General features: G+C 42.8%; 1 protein-coding gene across 2 annotated transcripts in view; it reads left to right on the top strand.

The window, feature by feature from the left end:
• Window positions 1-2,841: 2,841 nt before the first annotated feature.
• The window catches only part of Smp_092850.1 (hypothetical protein), a gene marked incomplete at both ends in the record, with an annotated part of 17,342 nt that continues 3,281 nt past the window's right edge, over window positions 2,842-16,902 (top strand). Inside the window, 6 exons of one of the 2 annotated variants that reach the window (XM_018794211.1) lie at window positions 2,881-2,964; window positions 3,003-3,278; window positions 3,311-3,355; window positions 3,389-3,463; window positions 4,968-5,136; window positions 16,321-16,413. In XM_018794211.1, coding sequence (XP_018648647.1) covers window positions 2,881-2,964; window positions 3,003-3,278; window positions 3,311-3,355; window positions 3,389-3,463; window positions 4,968-5,136; window positions 16,321-16,413 — 742 coding nt within the window. Of the gene's footprint in view, window positions 3,279-3,310; window positions 3,356-3,388; window positions 3,464-4,967; window positions 5,137-16,320; window positions 16,414-16,902 lie in introns of both variants that reach the window. The other variant, XM_018794212.1, reaches the window with a different exon arrangement.

Here is a 16,902-nt window from a genome sequence, read left to right as displayed (position 1 = left end):
TCTAGCAACCATCTCGATAAAAAATCCTAAAGGTTGCCATGAGTTGTTAACCCATTGTTGTAAGACTCCTCCGATTTGCTGAGTCGGATGCGTCTACTGCGATACTAATAGGGCGCTTGAGTGTCCTGATGAGCAAGCAGGGTTGCCTTAGCGATGTGTTCCTTAACTGTGGAGAATGCTTTGCGGGCCGTGTCGTCTAGACTAATTGATTTTGCATTTCCACGAAGCTGGTCGGTTAACGGTTTCATAAGGGATGCGCATTTGGGTATGAACCGTCTGTAGAAACTTACAAGTCCGTTAAAAGTTCGCAACTGCTTGATCGTGGTCGGTTCTGGGTAATCCAGAATGGCCGCCACTTTGTTTCTAAGAGGTCGGATGCCTTGGGCATCAATAGTGTGTCCTAAGAAGTCTAAGGAGTTAGTCCCGATTTGGCATTTCTGAATGTTGACAGTAATACTATGCCTTTGGAGTCGTTCGAAAACAATGTCCAGATGCTTGAGATGTGATTCTCTGTCCGGACTTGCTATTAGACAGTCATCAACATACGCATGTACGAAGTTGAGACCTCGGAAGACATCGTCTATAAACCTTTGGAAGGTTTGAGCCGCATTTCTTAAACCAAAAGGCATTCGCAAGAATTCGTAAAGACCGAAAGGAGTGATGATGGTGGTTTTAGGAATGTCGTCAGGTGCCATCGGTATTTGGTTATAAGCTTTAACCAAGTCGATTTTCGAAAAGACAGTTGTACTTTTCAAGGTAGCTGTCAAATCGTGAATATGAGGCAACGGGTAACGATCGGGAATGGTTTTAGTATTCAGACGCCGATAATCACCAGTTGGCCGCCAATCATTGCTGTCCTTTTTAGGGACCATGTGCAATGGGGATGCCCATGGACTATTCGATGATCGAATTATCCCTAGGTCCATCATGTGGTCGAATTCGTTTTTAGCTAACCTAAGCTTTTCGGGAGCGAGTCTTCGAGCTTTCGAGAATACAGGTGGTCCTGTAGTCGAGATGTGATGTGTAACATTGCTGGTTACACAAGGTAATTTCGATTGCGATTGGTATATCCCGGGGTATTTGTCGAGTAATGATTGGTACAAGGGGTCTATGGTGTGCTTAATCGTGACTGGGGATAACCTGCAACTAGAAAGAGGAGTTACGCAAACGTATAACTTAGTGTTTCCGTCTATTAACCTTCGTGAGCGTGTGTCGATGAGTAGATTGTGATATTGTAACAGGTCTATACCAATGATTGGCATAGAGACATCTGCAACCACGAAAATCCAGTGTATGGGTTTGCGTAAACCCACGTTAAGGTAAACGTACCTTTTACCATAAGTAGCGATCGGTTTTCCGTTTGCCGCCTGTAAACTTAAAACAGACTCGCGAAGTCTGTCGTTGGAGTTCGCTGGAAGAACGCTAACTTCTGCGCCGGTGTCGACGAGGTAGCGAACTTTCGTTGTCACATCTGTGACGTATAACAGACGGCTGTGTTCGCCGGCTACGGTTGACGTTAACGCGTGCCGGCTGGGAAGTTTCCCGAACTGTTTTTCGTGTCACTCGATTTTGGGGTCGGATAATTGCAGGGTTTCCTGCAATTTCTTGAAGACTTACCGTACTGGTTATGACACCAGCACCAGTAGGGATTATCTGTCTCTCGTGGTCGAGAGACAGATCGCCCACGTGAGACACTTCTACGCGGGGTTTTTGACCGTTTGAGAGTTTCGTACGGTTCCGGAACATCACTAGTAAACATACTAGGTGTTACGTACCTGTTAAATTCGCGCGGTAACGCCTTAACTACCGCGAGGAATCGTGTGCGCGAGTCCGTGATTCCGTGCATGCAAAAATCAGATTCTGCGTAGCAGAACCAGGACTCGATATTGTCGGGCCAAAATGGCGTTAACTGAATCGAAGTAGGGGGAATAGACTTTAACTTAAAAACCTTAGGAGAGTGTTCCGTCATAGTAATATAAAGAACGAAAAGTGTCTAATTAAAATATATCCGGGAAAAAAAATTCGCGAAAAAAAACAGTATATCACAATATATGAAATTCAAATAAAGAATAACAATGAATAATAATATTCCAAAAAGGAACGGACTCACAGTTTATTGGCTTGGTGTACCAGATCACGTTAGGCTCACCACTGAGGATACGACGGATATTCTAGTTTTACAACTAGCAACCAGTAGTACCTTCTATATTCGATCGTTCCCGGCCAAGGGAAATCAGAAGTCAGACGAGAAGAGGTAGGAGAGATATATTTGATACGTTACCAATATATCGAGAGGCGTTCGTTATTAGCTGACTATGGAAACGTAGGAGCTGTGTCCCACGCCGAATTGCAACGTGATCTGGTGCGAATGAATGACCGAAAGCCTTCAGTTAAACAAGTCCACTTAAACAACGTGGTCAGCGCCCAATGTCGAACACTTAATGAGCTATTGATTTTGGGGAATTATTTACAGCTACAGGATCCTAAATTAATTTGCTACACGTTTGTTATGTGACTTGTCTGGAGATTGTTGACTAGAAGCTCCTCTTAGAAAGTTAGTTAATTTACATCAGTTGGCTCCAGAAACCTTGATTCTTGTGTTTCAAGCAGTTACACTTTGCTTATTCAATCGCTCACCTTTCTAAGCGCAACATCACTCCCCCTTTATCCCCTTCAGGGTTATTAACGGATAAAGAGTGAGGGTTGGACATATGGTAGCAACCCTATGCTGTAGGAAAAAGCCTTGCCAATAAAGATCAACTGATCAAAACTTCGAAATGCTTTCTTTGCCGCTGAAGGGCATCGAATGAGGGACACTTGTTCTCTAGGTCGTTGGTGGCACTGACCAGTTTTCGAGAATTGAGTGCCAGGGAGATATTTATGTGGTCTGATGACGAATCGTTATCCAGAAAAACTAACGTCACCAGTTCTGTAGGTCACCAAAACAACCTGGCCGAAAAAAAGGTACGCTTTTATTCACTATAGTCCTACTTATGGGACAGGCTGAGGACAAAAACAATTTTTTATCTTTGTGTTGCCTGGCTGATCCTGTTTGGGAATTATTGGACCCTCTACCAGATATCAGATTGCTGTTTTCCTCTTTCGACAGTCAGTTTTTCGGAAATTCTCTTGGATGTGTAGAAGTTAAATGGAGCTCTCGGATGACGCTTTGTGCAGGAGTTTGCAAATTTCACAAACCTTATGGAATGTGTTCCATCAGCCTAAGTGAACCTCTACTGAAATTTAGACCGCGGAAAGATCTCGTGGAGACTCTGCTGGTATGACCTAACCATTGTAATTACTTTTGTAGCATGAAATGATTCATGCATTTTTATTCATAACAAGGAGGGACAAGGTTTGTTAGATCACTCCTAATCCAAATCTTTAGGATCGTGATGACCATGGACCCAATTTCATATCGCACATGCATCGCATCAATTCGTTGGCTGGAGTAAATATTACTGTAATATCAATGTTTTAATATCCCAGTGTGTCATTTATTTCCCTGTACATATCGTTATCAGCTTAATAGTTAATTTTATTTCAGTCACAGAAATATATATTAGCGTGTCAACTTCACTCTTTTTATCCCAGGAAAGTGTCTTCGGATCATTCTCTTGTTTGCAGCATAACTTTTCTTACCTGACCCACATTGCCGTTGCTTAGAACCTTTGGAAAGTTTGAGTAGTGATATTTAGTCGATCAATATATTTTGGCTTTAGTGAAAGTTCTCTGTTCGTTGAGCTTTAGGATGACCAGAAAAGCCAGGCTCCTGATTTGATCACTAGTTCATATGGGGATATGGAAAGTCACGTTCTGCATCCTATTTTTAGATAAAGTTGCTTGAACACTTACCTTCATATTTCTAAATTGCCTCTTGATGGGCTAGACAATGTATCACATACGAACTATTAATAAATGGTTTTGAGCCTAGCCTTCGGATCTAAGCTTGTTACTCAACTAATGTTTCGCTAAGTTGTTACACTCAATATCAATTCGATCTGAAAGTTTTTTATGTTGACCCCGTCCAATTATCCATGGGGGAATACAGTTTCTGTGACTAACGGTTTTCGCTTGACTGTTAGTTGCCTTACACAAAGGTCGTTGGCTTTTCCAATGTGTAGTTAAGAGTACTGCATTTGGTCTTATGTAGTAGTTAAGCAAACTTCGACAAGTCAGAAAAGTATATACCCCAGTTTTCATAAGAAGTCAATAAATCCGAGTTTATTTTGTGTGTGTTGTACAACCGACCAGCTGTCTTTACCTAGACTAGCTTATTCTTGTATTAATTTAGTTACTAGCGTGTTAATACTATCTGGTCACTGGTGTTTATTATTTGCCGTACTAGACTTGAAAACCTTGATAACCATCACTAAATTCACATAATGTACTTCAAGGTGAACAGAACGACATCCAATTAACTCATATATCAGGTGCAACCCAAAATCTGGCAGTCATACATAATAGAAGTTAATATGTCGAACAGTAGTGTCATTCAGTAACCATATATAAGTTCGTGAGCTCAGCTCACTCCGTTTGACCCAAAGTTACTACTTATTCTTTCAAATCACAGTAGTTGGTGTTAGGTCCATACATTCAACCGAATGACAAAAAGTCAGGTGATCAAACGAGTAGCTTCAACGTTTAAAGATGCAGACTCGGGTGTTTCAGTGATGCATCGAATGGATGTAAAGTTTGAGTAGCAAATGCAAGAAACCTAGTGTTTGGATAAGAACATTGCATGATTTTGTCTTCGAGTGGTGATAAAAACGAAGTGATCTCTAGTTAAGCGGATTCAGTTACAGACCATCATAGCATCTATTTTAGACTTATTTAGATGGTTTACCTTTTCATAAGCAACAGATTGGTGATCAATGACTTTGTAACTTGAGATTATAACTTTTGTCTGCTAGTATCTTTATTAAGGTCTACATGTTTGATTACATTTGGTTGTGTTATATTTCCAGGTTTACCACTCATTTCATGATGAAGTTGATACATATCGCACTCACTGGTGGCGTTGTACCGGTCCATGTCGCGACCGTCCACCATACTTTGGCTATGTTAAACGTTCTATGAATAGAGTGCCTGGTCCTAAGGATACTTGGTGGAGTCAGCATCAAGCTACTTGTATAGGTAAGCTCATAGTTATGTGCTATGTTGCGAAAGTTGGGAGTATAATTTGGTATTTGTTTATAATTATCTGTTCATAGCATTTTTTTTCATTCCAAAATACGAGCTTTGGTGTTTAAGTTTTCAGTATTTCGCATTTTGGGGTTTTTTCATGCGCACTGCATCTTGAAAATTAGTTTATTGCTTTGGAGTAGCAGTAATACAGCTTGGTTGTAGCTCATTGGTAAATTTAGATTATCATTAACCTTCTCAATGGAAGTGAATACCTGGACTCATTGAATTTTAATCTGCTGACATTTTCAGGTGGATGTGTAGTGTTGAAGTAAAAAATATTTGTTCACCTCTGTTGTTTTAGCTAGTGTCGCCACAAATCTCAACATTGCCTTTTAGTAATGTTTCCTTTGCTATTCAGTCAACTTCCGCTTCCACATTTCAGAATTCGATGATATGACGTACGTACAGCAGCTATAAACAAAAAGCAGTACTTTTCAACACAACTTTGTCGTCATTTTCTCTCTAGCTTCCCACAAACAATCACTACGCTTAGAGCATAGCTTACAAAGTAGAACATTCACAAACCGATATTTGTAATGGCCACTTTATAAGATCGTCACATGACATCTGCCAGGACGTTACAAAATGTTTTGCCAGTTTATAATGTTTGTAAAAATAACCTTCAATGTGATTTTCATCTCCGTAACATACCTTTCCTGATCCTAGTAACAAGTTTTAGTTTTTGCCTGTGGTAGATCCAGCTTGTGGCCGATTATGCAAAACTATGTGTGGTTAATGTTGGATGCCCCCAAATGCCCTGGTACGGCCGAGAGTGGGGAGAGTCCACTCTCCCTCTCCAAATGCTCTCACATGGCCACGCAAATATATAGCTTCTGCCAGGGAAGTCCTACTCACTGCCTTCTCGTGGCATTACTGTTGTTTACGAAATTGAGAGGACGAAAAGCGAATGTCCGGTGCTTTAACCGGGTTGGTGGACATGGAGGGTCCACCTAGGGGAGTTGGAAAACCCTGATTCCAAATCAATGGTGCACATGGGCTCCAGTATCCTGAAGGAACGAATGGCGTACGAACCTATTGTTGGTCACCGGCTACCATGGGACTGCATCTCCTCACGATGCTCCACTGCCTTGTGGACTAGATCTTCAGATCAAAGGCTCCGGGTGTGGTCCCCTAAGAAAACCACCTGCTTCAGTCTGTGCAGTATCACAGCCCTCACATAAATCAAATGAGATTTGTGAGGCGCATATTTATCTGGTGCTTTCTTTGTACCAATATTTATGTGTTTAAATAAATAAATAATGATGTTGGATCATAATAGAATAGTATTTATCCTGACATGGATTAACCAGTGTGACTGTTTTTTGCCGGCAAAATAACCAATAAATAACGTGATAATATTTACAATTGATTTTCACTAAAACAAAATAAAGAAATTTTCAAGGTGAAGGCGTTCCTCACTTCTCGATTATTAACAACATGAAAGGGTAGTTCTTTTTGAGAGGCTTTGAAAGGAAGTTGGGTCAAGTTTAGTTCCGACAACCTGGGAGCGTTACCCCAGAGCTCAAGGAACATTTGTTGAAAACCGGTCAAACACAGCCTCTTTATGAATGGTTTTTAATGTATTAGGTCTGTAATTTTCAAACCTTGCCACAAATAACTGGAATCCATGGGGGCAAGGTAAAGTGTGCTATTGTTAGAGTCAACTTCTTCCTTCCTCCATGAGAAACCAGCATTGTTCTATATATGTTGGGTGTTTGAGGGGAACATCTTACTGCCGTCACACCCCTGTGCAATTAGAAGTGTGACTTCGTCCTTGAACTTTAAGTTTACTACTTTTGTTTTTATCTTTCTTCAACTGACATACCTAACATGGTAGTACCTGAAGAAATGAGTGTTCCGTCCAGTGTAGCTCGATTGTGTCACCACGATAAGCAAGTCTAACCACTATTTCAAGGTAATATCTATGGTTGTTGATCCCGTCGTGCTGATCTGGTATGGAAACTTGAGATAGTTTACATCTGTGTTATGCTCTACACTGATTATGAAAGGAATGACAAGATTTTTCCCGTAATATGGTGAATTTTATTCAACATAAGAGTTATCTTCGAAAATTTCAAGTTGATAAATAATTTTCCATTAAAATGTGGAACGTTAGCAACTTTTTCTGTATTCCTCGTTCTCATGATAAGGCAAGTTTTATAAAAACGACTTCAATTTGTTCATTTCTATTATCATAACACTAATAATAATAACCATCATAATTATAATAATTATTATTATTTGGACGATTGTTTCTGCCTAGATTTCTTGATTGCCATTTTTACATCATAATATTTACAGCAATATTCCTAACCCTATTGCTTATTTATCTTGTGTTTCGTAAATCCCTTACTACATAGCCGTTTGCTTCTTAAAAATTATGTAGTCAAATTTCACATAGCGACCAGTCAAATTTTAATGGACATAATTATTTGTTGACCTACTATTTACCATAACTCCACCTGTAGCTCTTCTAGAGTTACTGACGGTTATTATTATATATTATTTATTTAAACACATATATATTGGTACAAAAGGGCACCAGATACATATGCGCCACACAAAATAATGAAAGTAGGAAGAGAAGGGATGAAAAGATAAGGCGGACTGAAATGTACAACCAGAAGACTCTTTCAGTTAAGAAAGTTAGAACCACTCTTTATGTAGAAAGTAAAAGGTTACAGCAGGTTCGCCACTGGCTTCTATTCTGAGCCATATCTGATAACGTCTCTAGCCACTGTGTTGCACCATCTCTCGGACCCCAGCCAGGGAGTCGTGAAGGACCAACAGAAGCTAGCCCTTTGCAGCTTTCTTTCATGCCACGACACCATGTCATACACTGACCTCCTCTCCGCTTTTTCCAACCAGTCCCAGAGTCGGGAAATAATGCACGACGTGGAAGTCTCTGGGACGACATTCGTAAAACATGTCCAAGCCACAGAAGTCGGTGTTTCAAGATGGTAACACCAATTGAATTATCGTCTCGGCGCCCGAACACACGATGCCGAACCTCTGCATTACTAACATGGTGTTGCCACTGTATGTCAGCAATCCTTCGGAGACAACGATGATCGAACACAGAGAGACGTCTAACATCCTCAACTCGGAGAGTCCAGGTTTCACAAGCATAGAGCAAAACTGCTCTCACCGACGCGTTGTAAATCCGACCTTTTACAGCCAGACTAACATCATGAAGGCGCCAAAGATGGCCCAGATTGGCATAAGCCGCTCTGGCTTTCATTATACGTTCATGAATCTCATCACTCACGCCACCACCAGCACTTATATAGCTACCTAGATACACGAACTTCTCAACTACTTCAATCTGCTCACCATCCAGGGTGAGTACAGGATGAGAATCCTGCCAGTCTTGTAGGAGTACTTTGCACTTTGAAGGTGCAAAGCACATGCCGTACCTGCGGACACTGATTGCCAACTGATTAAGTGCGGATTGCATGCCTTGGGCATTATCGCACAGTAAGACAATATCATCCGCATACTCGAGGTCGAGAAGTCGTTCTCCAGGCAACAGATCCACACCGCCATTACTTACCTCCATCAGAGCTGTTTCCAGGATGTCATCGATGGCAAAGTTGAAGAGGAATGGTGAGATCGGGCAACCCTGCCTAACCCCACTGCTCGAATGGAACAAGGGAGAAAGGTGGTTGTATGCCCTCACTCTGCCTGAGGTGTTCGTATACAGGGCCTTAAAGATGTTAATGAACTTCTCAGGCACACCCTTCTTCAATAGACAATCCCAGAGAACAGTCCTGTCCAACGAATCGAAGGCAGCCCTGATATCAAGAAACACTACGATTGTTGGCCTGCGATAAGTATGGCGGTGTTCTAACATTTGGCGGAGGGTGAATATGTGATCAATGCATCCTCGACCAGAACGAAAACCAGCCTGCTCCTCGCGAGTCAATCGTTCTCGGGTTTTAAACAACCTACGAAGAATGACAGAAGCCAATAGTTTGGACGCAATCGGAAGTAGACTTATCCCCCGATAGTTGTTACAGGAACAACGTGAACTCTTTTTAAAGATAGCGACGACTATTGACTCATTCCATGATGTTGGAACACTTTCTTGCTCCCAAACCTTTGCAAACAACACCGTCAGTTCCTTAGCCAGAAAGTCACCACCATCTTTAAAAAGAGCCGGAGGTAAGTCATCTGGGCCCGGTGATTTGTAACGTTTCAAGAGTTGGAGTTCCTTGCGGACTTCCGCCTCGTTTGGTGGATCAGTCGTCACCGGCCATGGGGGGCAGGACAAACTGGTTGATGTTGCCGGAGCAGCAAGCCAGTTGAACTGCCCTTCGAAAAATTCCGCCCATCGTCCAAGACGTCGAGAGATGTTAGTGATTGGCATCCCGTCATCCTCGTAGATTGTTTCACTCACACCAGACTTCTTGCTACCAGTGGCTCGGATGAGTTGGAAGAGCTTCCGGCAGTTACCAGATGCAGCCGCTGCTTCCATCTCATTAACACGCTCCGACCACCAGGCTTCTCGGTCCTTACGCAAACTTTGCCCGATTTCACTACGTAACAGCCTTCGTTTGTGGTCAAACTCACGGTCACCCGAAGTAGACCGACGGGCTTCCATTAGTTGTAAGGAGCCAGAAGAAACCCAGTGCTTATAAGCGGGACGTTTCGCGAAGCCGCAAGCGGCTTTACTCGCCATTTTCATGGCGTCGTGAAGATGCAACCAATGCTCATCTATACTTTTCGATGGGATGGTAGCTAGCCTAGAGGCTAGCTCCGCTCGATACTTACTTGCAACAGAAGTTGCAGCCAGTTTACTAACATCGATCCGTTGGTGGTGGTCAATCCTTCGGCCACTGATAAGTAAGGTGAGATTGGCGCAGACCAGGGCATGATCAGAGTCCAGATAGGTACTCCAAAAGGAGCAGCAGTCTTGTACACAACCACGCCAGCGGTAGCTGACCGCGATGTGATCAATCTGAGTCCAGGCTTGAGATGCAGAGGGAGGACGCCAGGTGGCACACCGGCGATGACTGTGCCGGAAGTTAGTGCTAGCCAGAAACAGGTTGTGGTCTGTGCACAGTTGCAGCAAACGGTCCCCGTTATCTGTCCTGCGACCAACAATTCCCCATCGGCCACCTAAACGACTCTCTTCTGTGCCTAGACGCCTGACCTGAGCATTCAAGTCTCCGGCTAATACTACAATATCTGTCGAACGCGCTTTCTGGAGAAGAACTGTTAACTGGTGGTAAAACTCATCCTTGATTGCATCCGGGCTGCAATCTGTCGGGGCATAGGCGGAGATGACGAAAAGACACAGTTTCTCACGCCAGTTTCTTCTCACTTTGATGGAACTTTCTAATCTAACAGCACATAACCGACTGTTAATGGGGATCCAATCAATTAGTGCTGCCTCAGCTCTAGCGCTTAGTGCAACACCAACGTCTGCAAGACCAGACGAAGATGCCACAGAGTCCCCGGATAAGCGCACGTGAAACAAGCTTTTCGAAGCGACAGATGGAGAGCGAATTTGTAGTACTTCACTAGAGTCTTGAATACGGGTCTCGGATAGACAGCAAACATCAACATTAAGACTTTCTAAAGACATAGCCAGCCCCATCTGTTGTCCGATCTGCATTAGTGTGCGAACGTTGAAGGAAGCCAGCTTGATTGGCGTACGTGGTTTCAGAAAGACTGCTTCAGTATTCGTAATCGGTGGAAGCATTCACTTTCAACCAGACAGTGACTGGAGATCGTTTAGATAGGACAGAGTTTCCACCATGGGCGAGCTACTGCATAAGTTGGAAAGGAAGGATACACAATTTGGGAATAAAGGGAGTGAAAAAGCGACGTAGTAAATAATGGTAATAATAATAATAATAATGGTAATAATAATAATAATAATAATAATAATAATAATAGTGTAAATTGTCTTGCTTCTAATATGAGCGAGAATAGTATCGTCAATAGAATTCATCATTTCATTTATTTGTGTGTGGGCTGTGATACTGCCCGGGTGCCCAAACCGAAGCAGGTGGTTTTAATAGGAGGCCACACCCCGAGCCTTTGACCTAAAGGTCTGATCCACAGGGCAGTGGAGTATCGTGAGGAGATGCAGTCCCATGGTAGCCGGTGACCAACAATAGGTTCGTACGCCATTCGTTCCTTCAGGATACTGGAGCCCATGTGCACCATTGATTTGGAATCAGGGTTTTCCAACTCCCCTAGGTGGACCCTCCATGTCCACCAACCCGGTTAAAGCACCGGACATTCGCTTTTCGTCCTCTCAATTTCGTAAACAACAGTAATGCCACGAGAAGGCAGTGAGTAGGACTTCCCTGGCAGAAGCTATATATTTGCGTGGCCATGTGAGAGCATTTGGAGAGGGAGAGTGGACTCTCCCCACTCTCGGCCGTACCAGGGCATTTGGGGTCCCAAGCCCGGGTAAAGGAGGAGGGTTGGGCATGGGGTTAGCGACCCTATCCCGTAGAAAAGCTAACTCGCTAAAAAAACGCTAACCAGAAAAAAATAGTTCAAACCATTTAAACTCTGCCCTGGGAGTTGAAGGAATAATTATGACGTCTCATGATGAAAGCCGAAATTTTTCGGAAGTCACGAGACCGATGCACCTTCTAACAACTAGAACAACACTCTTTATAGGTACATGGAACGTCCGGACAATGTGGGAGACAGGAAAGACCAGCCAAATAGCAATGGAAATGAGGAGATACAACTTGGAAGTGCTTGGAATCAGTGAAACACACTGGACGCAGGTTGGACAACAACGACTAGCTTCAGGGGAACTGCTGTTATACATCCGATCATCATTTGCTGGTCGCCAAGATGAAACTAAAACTCAAGAAGCACTGGACAACGGCGCGGACAACATCACAAAGGTTTAATACGGCCTTTCTTCGAGATGCTGACAAACTCAACAAATTCAACATAGCCCTCAGCAACAGGTTCGAGGCCTTTCATGATCTACTCAATGGAGAGGGGACTACCATGGAGAGCAACTGGAAAGGTATCAAGGAGGCACTCGTTTCAACATGTCAGGAGGTTCTGGGCCACAAGAAGCACCATCACAAGGAATGGATCACTGTTGGTACACTGGATAATTTTGAAGAAAGGAGGAACAAGAAGGCAGCAATCAATACCAACCGAACAAGAGCAAAAAAAGCCAACGCACAAGCCGAATACACAGAAGCAAACAAGCAAATGAAGAGGAGCATCAGAACCGACAAACGTAAATACGTGGAAGATTTAGCAATGACAGCGGAAAAGGCTGCAAGAGAAGGAAACATGAGACAACTGTATGATGCAACGAAGACGCTCCCTGGACATTACCGTAAACCAGAACGACCAGTGAAAAGCAAGGAAGGCAAAGTAATCACCAACATTGAAGAACAACGAAACAGGTGGGTAGAACACTTCAAAGAACTCTTGAATCGACCAGCTCCACTGAACCCACCCAACATCGAAGCAGCACCCACAGACCTCTCAATCGATGTTGGCCCACCAACAATTGAAGAGATCAGCATGGCCATTAGACAAATCAAGAGCGGCAAAGCAGCGGGACCAGACAACATCCCGGCAGAGGCACTGAAAGCAAATGTAGCAGCAACTGCCAAGATACTCCACATCCTCTTCAGTAAGATTTGGGATGAAGAACAAGTACCAATAGACTGGAAAAAAGGACTTCTGATCAAGATACCAAAGAAAGGCGATCTCAGCAAGTGCGACAACTACAGGGGCATCACTCTTCTCTCAATACCAGGAAAAGTCTTCAACAGAGTATTGTTAAACAGGATGAAGGATTCCGTGGACGCCCAACTTCGAGATCAACAAGCTGGATTTCGTAAGGATAGATCGTGTACAGACCAAATCGCAACTCTACGTATCATTGTGGAACAATCAATCGAATGGAATTCATCACTCTACATCAACTTCATTGACTACGAGAAGGCATTTGATAGCGTGGACAGGACGACACTATGGAGGCTTCTTCGACACTATGGCGTGCCTGAGAAGATAGTCAATATCATACGGAACTCCTATGATGGACTAAACTGCAAAATCGTCCACGGAGGACAACTCACCGACTCATTCGAGGTAAAGACCGGTGTTAGGCAAGGTTGCTTACTCTCACCGTCTCTCTTTCTCCTGGTGACCGACTGGATCATGAAGACGTCAACATCTGGAGGAAATCACGAGATACAGTGGACAGGCAGGATGCAGCTTGACGATTTAGACTTCGCAGATGATCTGGCTCTTCTATCACAAACGCAACAACATATGCAGGAGAAAACGACCAGTGTAGCAGCAGCCTCAGCAGCAGTAGGTCTCAATATAAACAAAGGGAAAAGCAAGACTCTCCGATACAATACGATATGCACCAATCAAATTACACTTGACGGAGAAGCTTTGGAGGATGTGGAAACATTTACATATCTGGGCAGCATCATTGATGAACACGGTGGATCAGATGCAGATGTGAGGGCGCGGATAGGCAAAGCAAGAGCAGCATATCTACAACTGAGGAACATCTGGAACTCAAAACAATTGTCAACCAACACCAAGGTTAGAATTTTCAATACAAATGTCAAGACAGTTCTATTGTATGGGGCGGAGACGTGGAGAACTACGAAAGCCATTATCCAGAAGAAACAAGTGTTTATTAACAGCCGTCTACGCAAAATACTTCGGATCCGTTGGCCAGACACTATCAGCAACAAGTTACTGTGGGAGGCAACAAAACAGATTCCAGCGGAGGAAGAAATCAGGAAGAAGCGCTGGAAGTGGATTGGGCACACCTTGAGGAAATCGCTTAATTGTGTCACAAGACAAGCCCTCACATGGAATCCTGAAGGTCAAAGGAAAAGAGAAAGACCAAAGAACACATTACGCCGAGAAATAGAGACAGACATGAGAAGAATGAACAAGAACTGGATAGAACTAGAAAAGAAGGCCAAGGACAGAGTGGGTTGGAGAATGCTGGTCGGCGGCCTATGCTCCATTGTGAGTAACAGGCGAAAGTAAGTAAGTAAGTAAGAACACGAGCAGAGAAAGTGAAAGCACAAGCAGACTACGCAGAAGCAAACAAAGAAGTGGAGAAAAGCATTAAAGCCGACAAGCAGAAATACATGGGAGAACTAGCAACGACGGCGGAAAAAGCTGCAAGAGAAGGGAATATGAGACAACTATATGATACAACGAAGAAATTGGCAGGGTGATATAGCAAACCAGAGAGACCAGTCAAGGACAAAGAAGGAAAGACAATCACTGAGATTCAAGAACAGAGGAAAAGATGGGCAGAATACTTCGAGGAACTGCTGAATAGACCAGCCCCATTGAATCCACCGAACATCGAAGCAGCACACACTGACCTTCCTATAGATGTCACTCCACCAACGATCGAAGTAAAGATGGCCATCAGACAAATCAAAAGTGGGAAGACGGCAGGACCTGACAATATACCAGCAGAAGCACTGAAGTCAGACATTGAAATAACTGCAAACATGCTTTACCTTCTATTCAAGAAGATTTGGGAGGAGAGACAAGTGCCAACGGACTGGAAAGAAGGATATCTCATCAAGATACCAAAGAAAGGAGATCTGAGCAAATGTGAGAACTACAGAGGCATCAGTTTGTTATCAGTACCAGGAAAAGTTTTCAACAGAGTGCTGCTGAATCGGATGAAAGACGCAGTAGACGCCCAACTTCGAGATCAACAGGCTGGACTCCGTAAGGATAGGTCGTGCACAGACCAGGTTGCGACACTACGGATCATCGTTGAACAATCAGTTGAGTGGAACTCATCACTATACGTCAACTTCATCGACTATGAGAAGGCGTTTGACAGCGTGGATAGGAGAACATTATGTGAACTTCTTCGACACTATGGAGTTCCTGAAAAGGTTGTCAACATTATCCAAAACTCATACGATGGACTACAGTGCAAAGTCATGCATGGAGGACAGCTGACAGATGCATTTCCAGTAAGGACCGGAGTCAGACAAGGCTGTCTACTCTCCCCATTCCTCTTCATTCTGGTGATTGACAGGATTATGAAGACTTCGACATCTGAGGGGAAATACGGAATACAATGAACTTCTCAGAATCAATTAGATGATTTGGACTTCGCAGATGACCTAGCCTTCCTCTCTCATACACACGGACAAATGCAGATGAAGACAGCAAATGTGGCAGCAGCCTCTGCATTGATAGGCCTCCACATTCACAAAGGAAAAAGCAAGATTCTCAAATGCAACACGGAGAACACCAACCCAATCACACTCGATGGCAAAACTCTGGAAGAGGTGGAAACATTCACGTACCTGGGGAGCATCGTTGATAAACAAGGAGGATCGGATGCAGATGTAAAGGCGAGGATTGGCAAAGCAAGGGCAGCATTTCTACAATTGAAGAACATATGGAACTCAAAACAACTGTCAACTAATTTCAAGGTCAGAATCTTCAATACGAACGTTAAGACAGTCCTACTGTACGGAGCTGAAACGTGGAGAACTACTACGACCATCATCAGGAAGGTACAAGTATTTATAAACAGTTGTCTACGCAAAATACTCAACATCCACTGGCTGGATACTATCAGCAACACCGTTTTATGGGAGAGGAAAAACCAGCTTCCAGCTGAAGAGGAAATTAGAAAAAGACGTTGGAAGTGGATCGGACATACATTAAGGAAATCACCAATGTTCATTACAAGGCGATTCCTAACTTGGAATGCTGAAGGGAAGCGGAAAAGAGGAAGGCCAAAGAACACACTACGCCGGGAAATAGAAGCAGATATGAAAAGGATGAATATTAACTGGAAAGAACTGGAAAGGAAGGCTCATGACAGAGTTGGATGGAGAATGCTGGTGAGCGGTCTATGCTCCTCGACGAGGGGTAACAGGCGTAAGTAAGTAAGTAAGTACTATTTTTATCATTTATGTATACGACTGTATAGCTCTGAACAGAAGCTCCTTGAGAAGGATTCTTTCTCTGAATAAATTGTTTTAATAGTATGTTAAAAATTTATACTTATTAAGTGATTTTAGTTAGTAAATCTTTGAATGAACTATTCAAATTAGAAAACTATCCTAGTGTTCTATATTTTTGTTATTGATACTGTTTTGTTGCAATTAGGTAGATTTATAAAAATCAAGGAACCAGTCAAGAAAGTTCCATCTAAACGGAAAACTTCTCTTGAATCCAGTTCAAAAGACCAATCTACATCAAGTAATTACAAGTTCTACCGTATTCTATAAATTTTTTTGAGTTTGTTGACTATATTGTAACAGGGCAGTTGATTGTTAAGTGATACAACTAAACCTCACACAAAAAATCTGGCTCAAATTTGAGTGGAGGGATATGTGTTTGTTTACGAAGTACCATATAAACATGGAAATACTGTTTTGTTTGTTGTCAGACCGTCTCAGGACTCTTAAAATAAAAAAAGCATGTACCGTTCCTCAGAGTATTATGTTAGAGGATAACTGAATTACCTAACTGATGTGTGGGCGAGAATGATAATGATTGGTTGTCTTGATGAGTCAGACATTAGACAGGATGACAGGTGTTATGTATATATATATTTCCCTATCCTTATTATAGTTTGACACTTATTGAGACTTATTGACTGTTCCATGTGTCGGATTTTGGTGTGAAATATATTGACGTTATAGTCAGGCTAATAATGGTTCTTATCTGAGTTCGTGAAGTCCTGTA

Source organism: Schistosoma mansoni, chromosome 1 (assembly GCF_000237925.1).
Source record: "Schistosoma mansoni strain Puerto Rico chromosome 1, complete genome".
NCBI classification, from domain to species: Eukaryota; Metazoa; Platyhelminthes; class Trematoda; order Strigeidida; family Schistosomatidae; genus Schistosoma; species Schistosoma mansoni.
The sequence above is the reverse complement of the archived record's forward strand: the minus strand, read 5'-3'. Positions and strand labels throughout refer to the sequence as shown.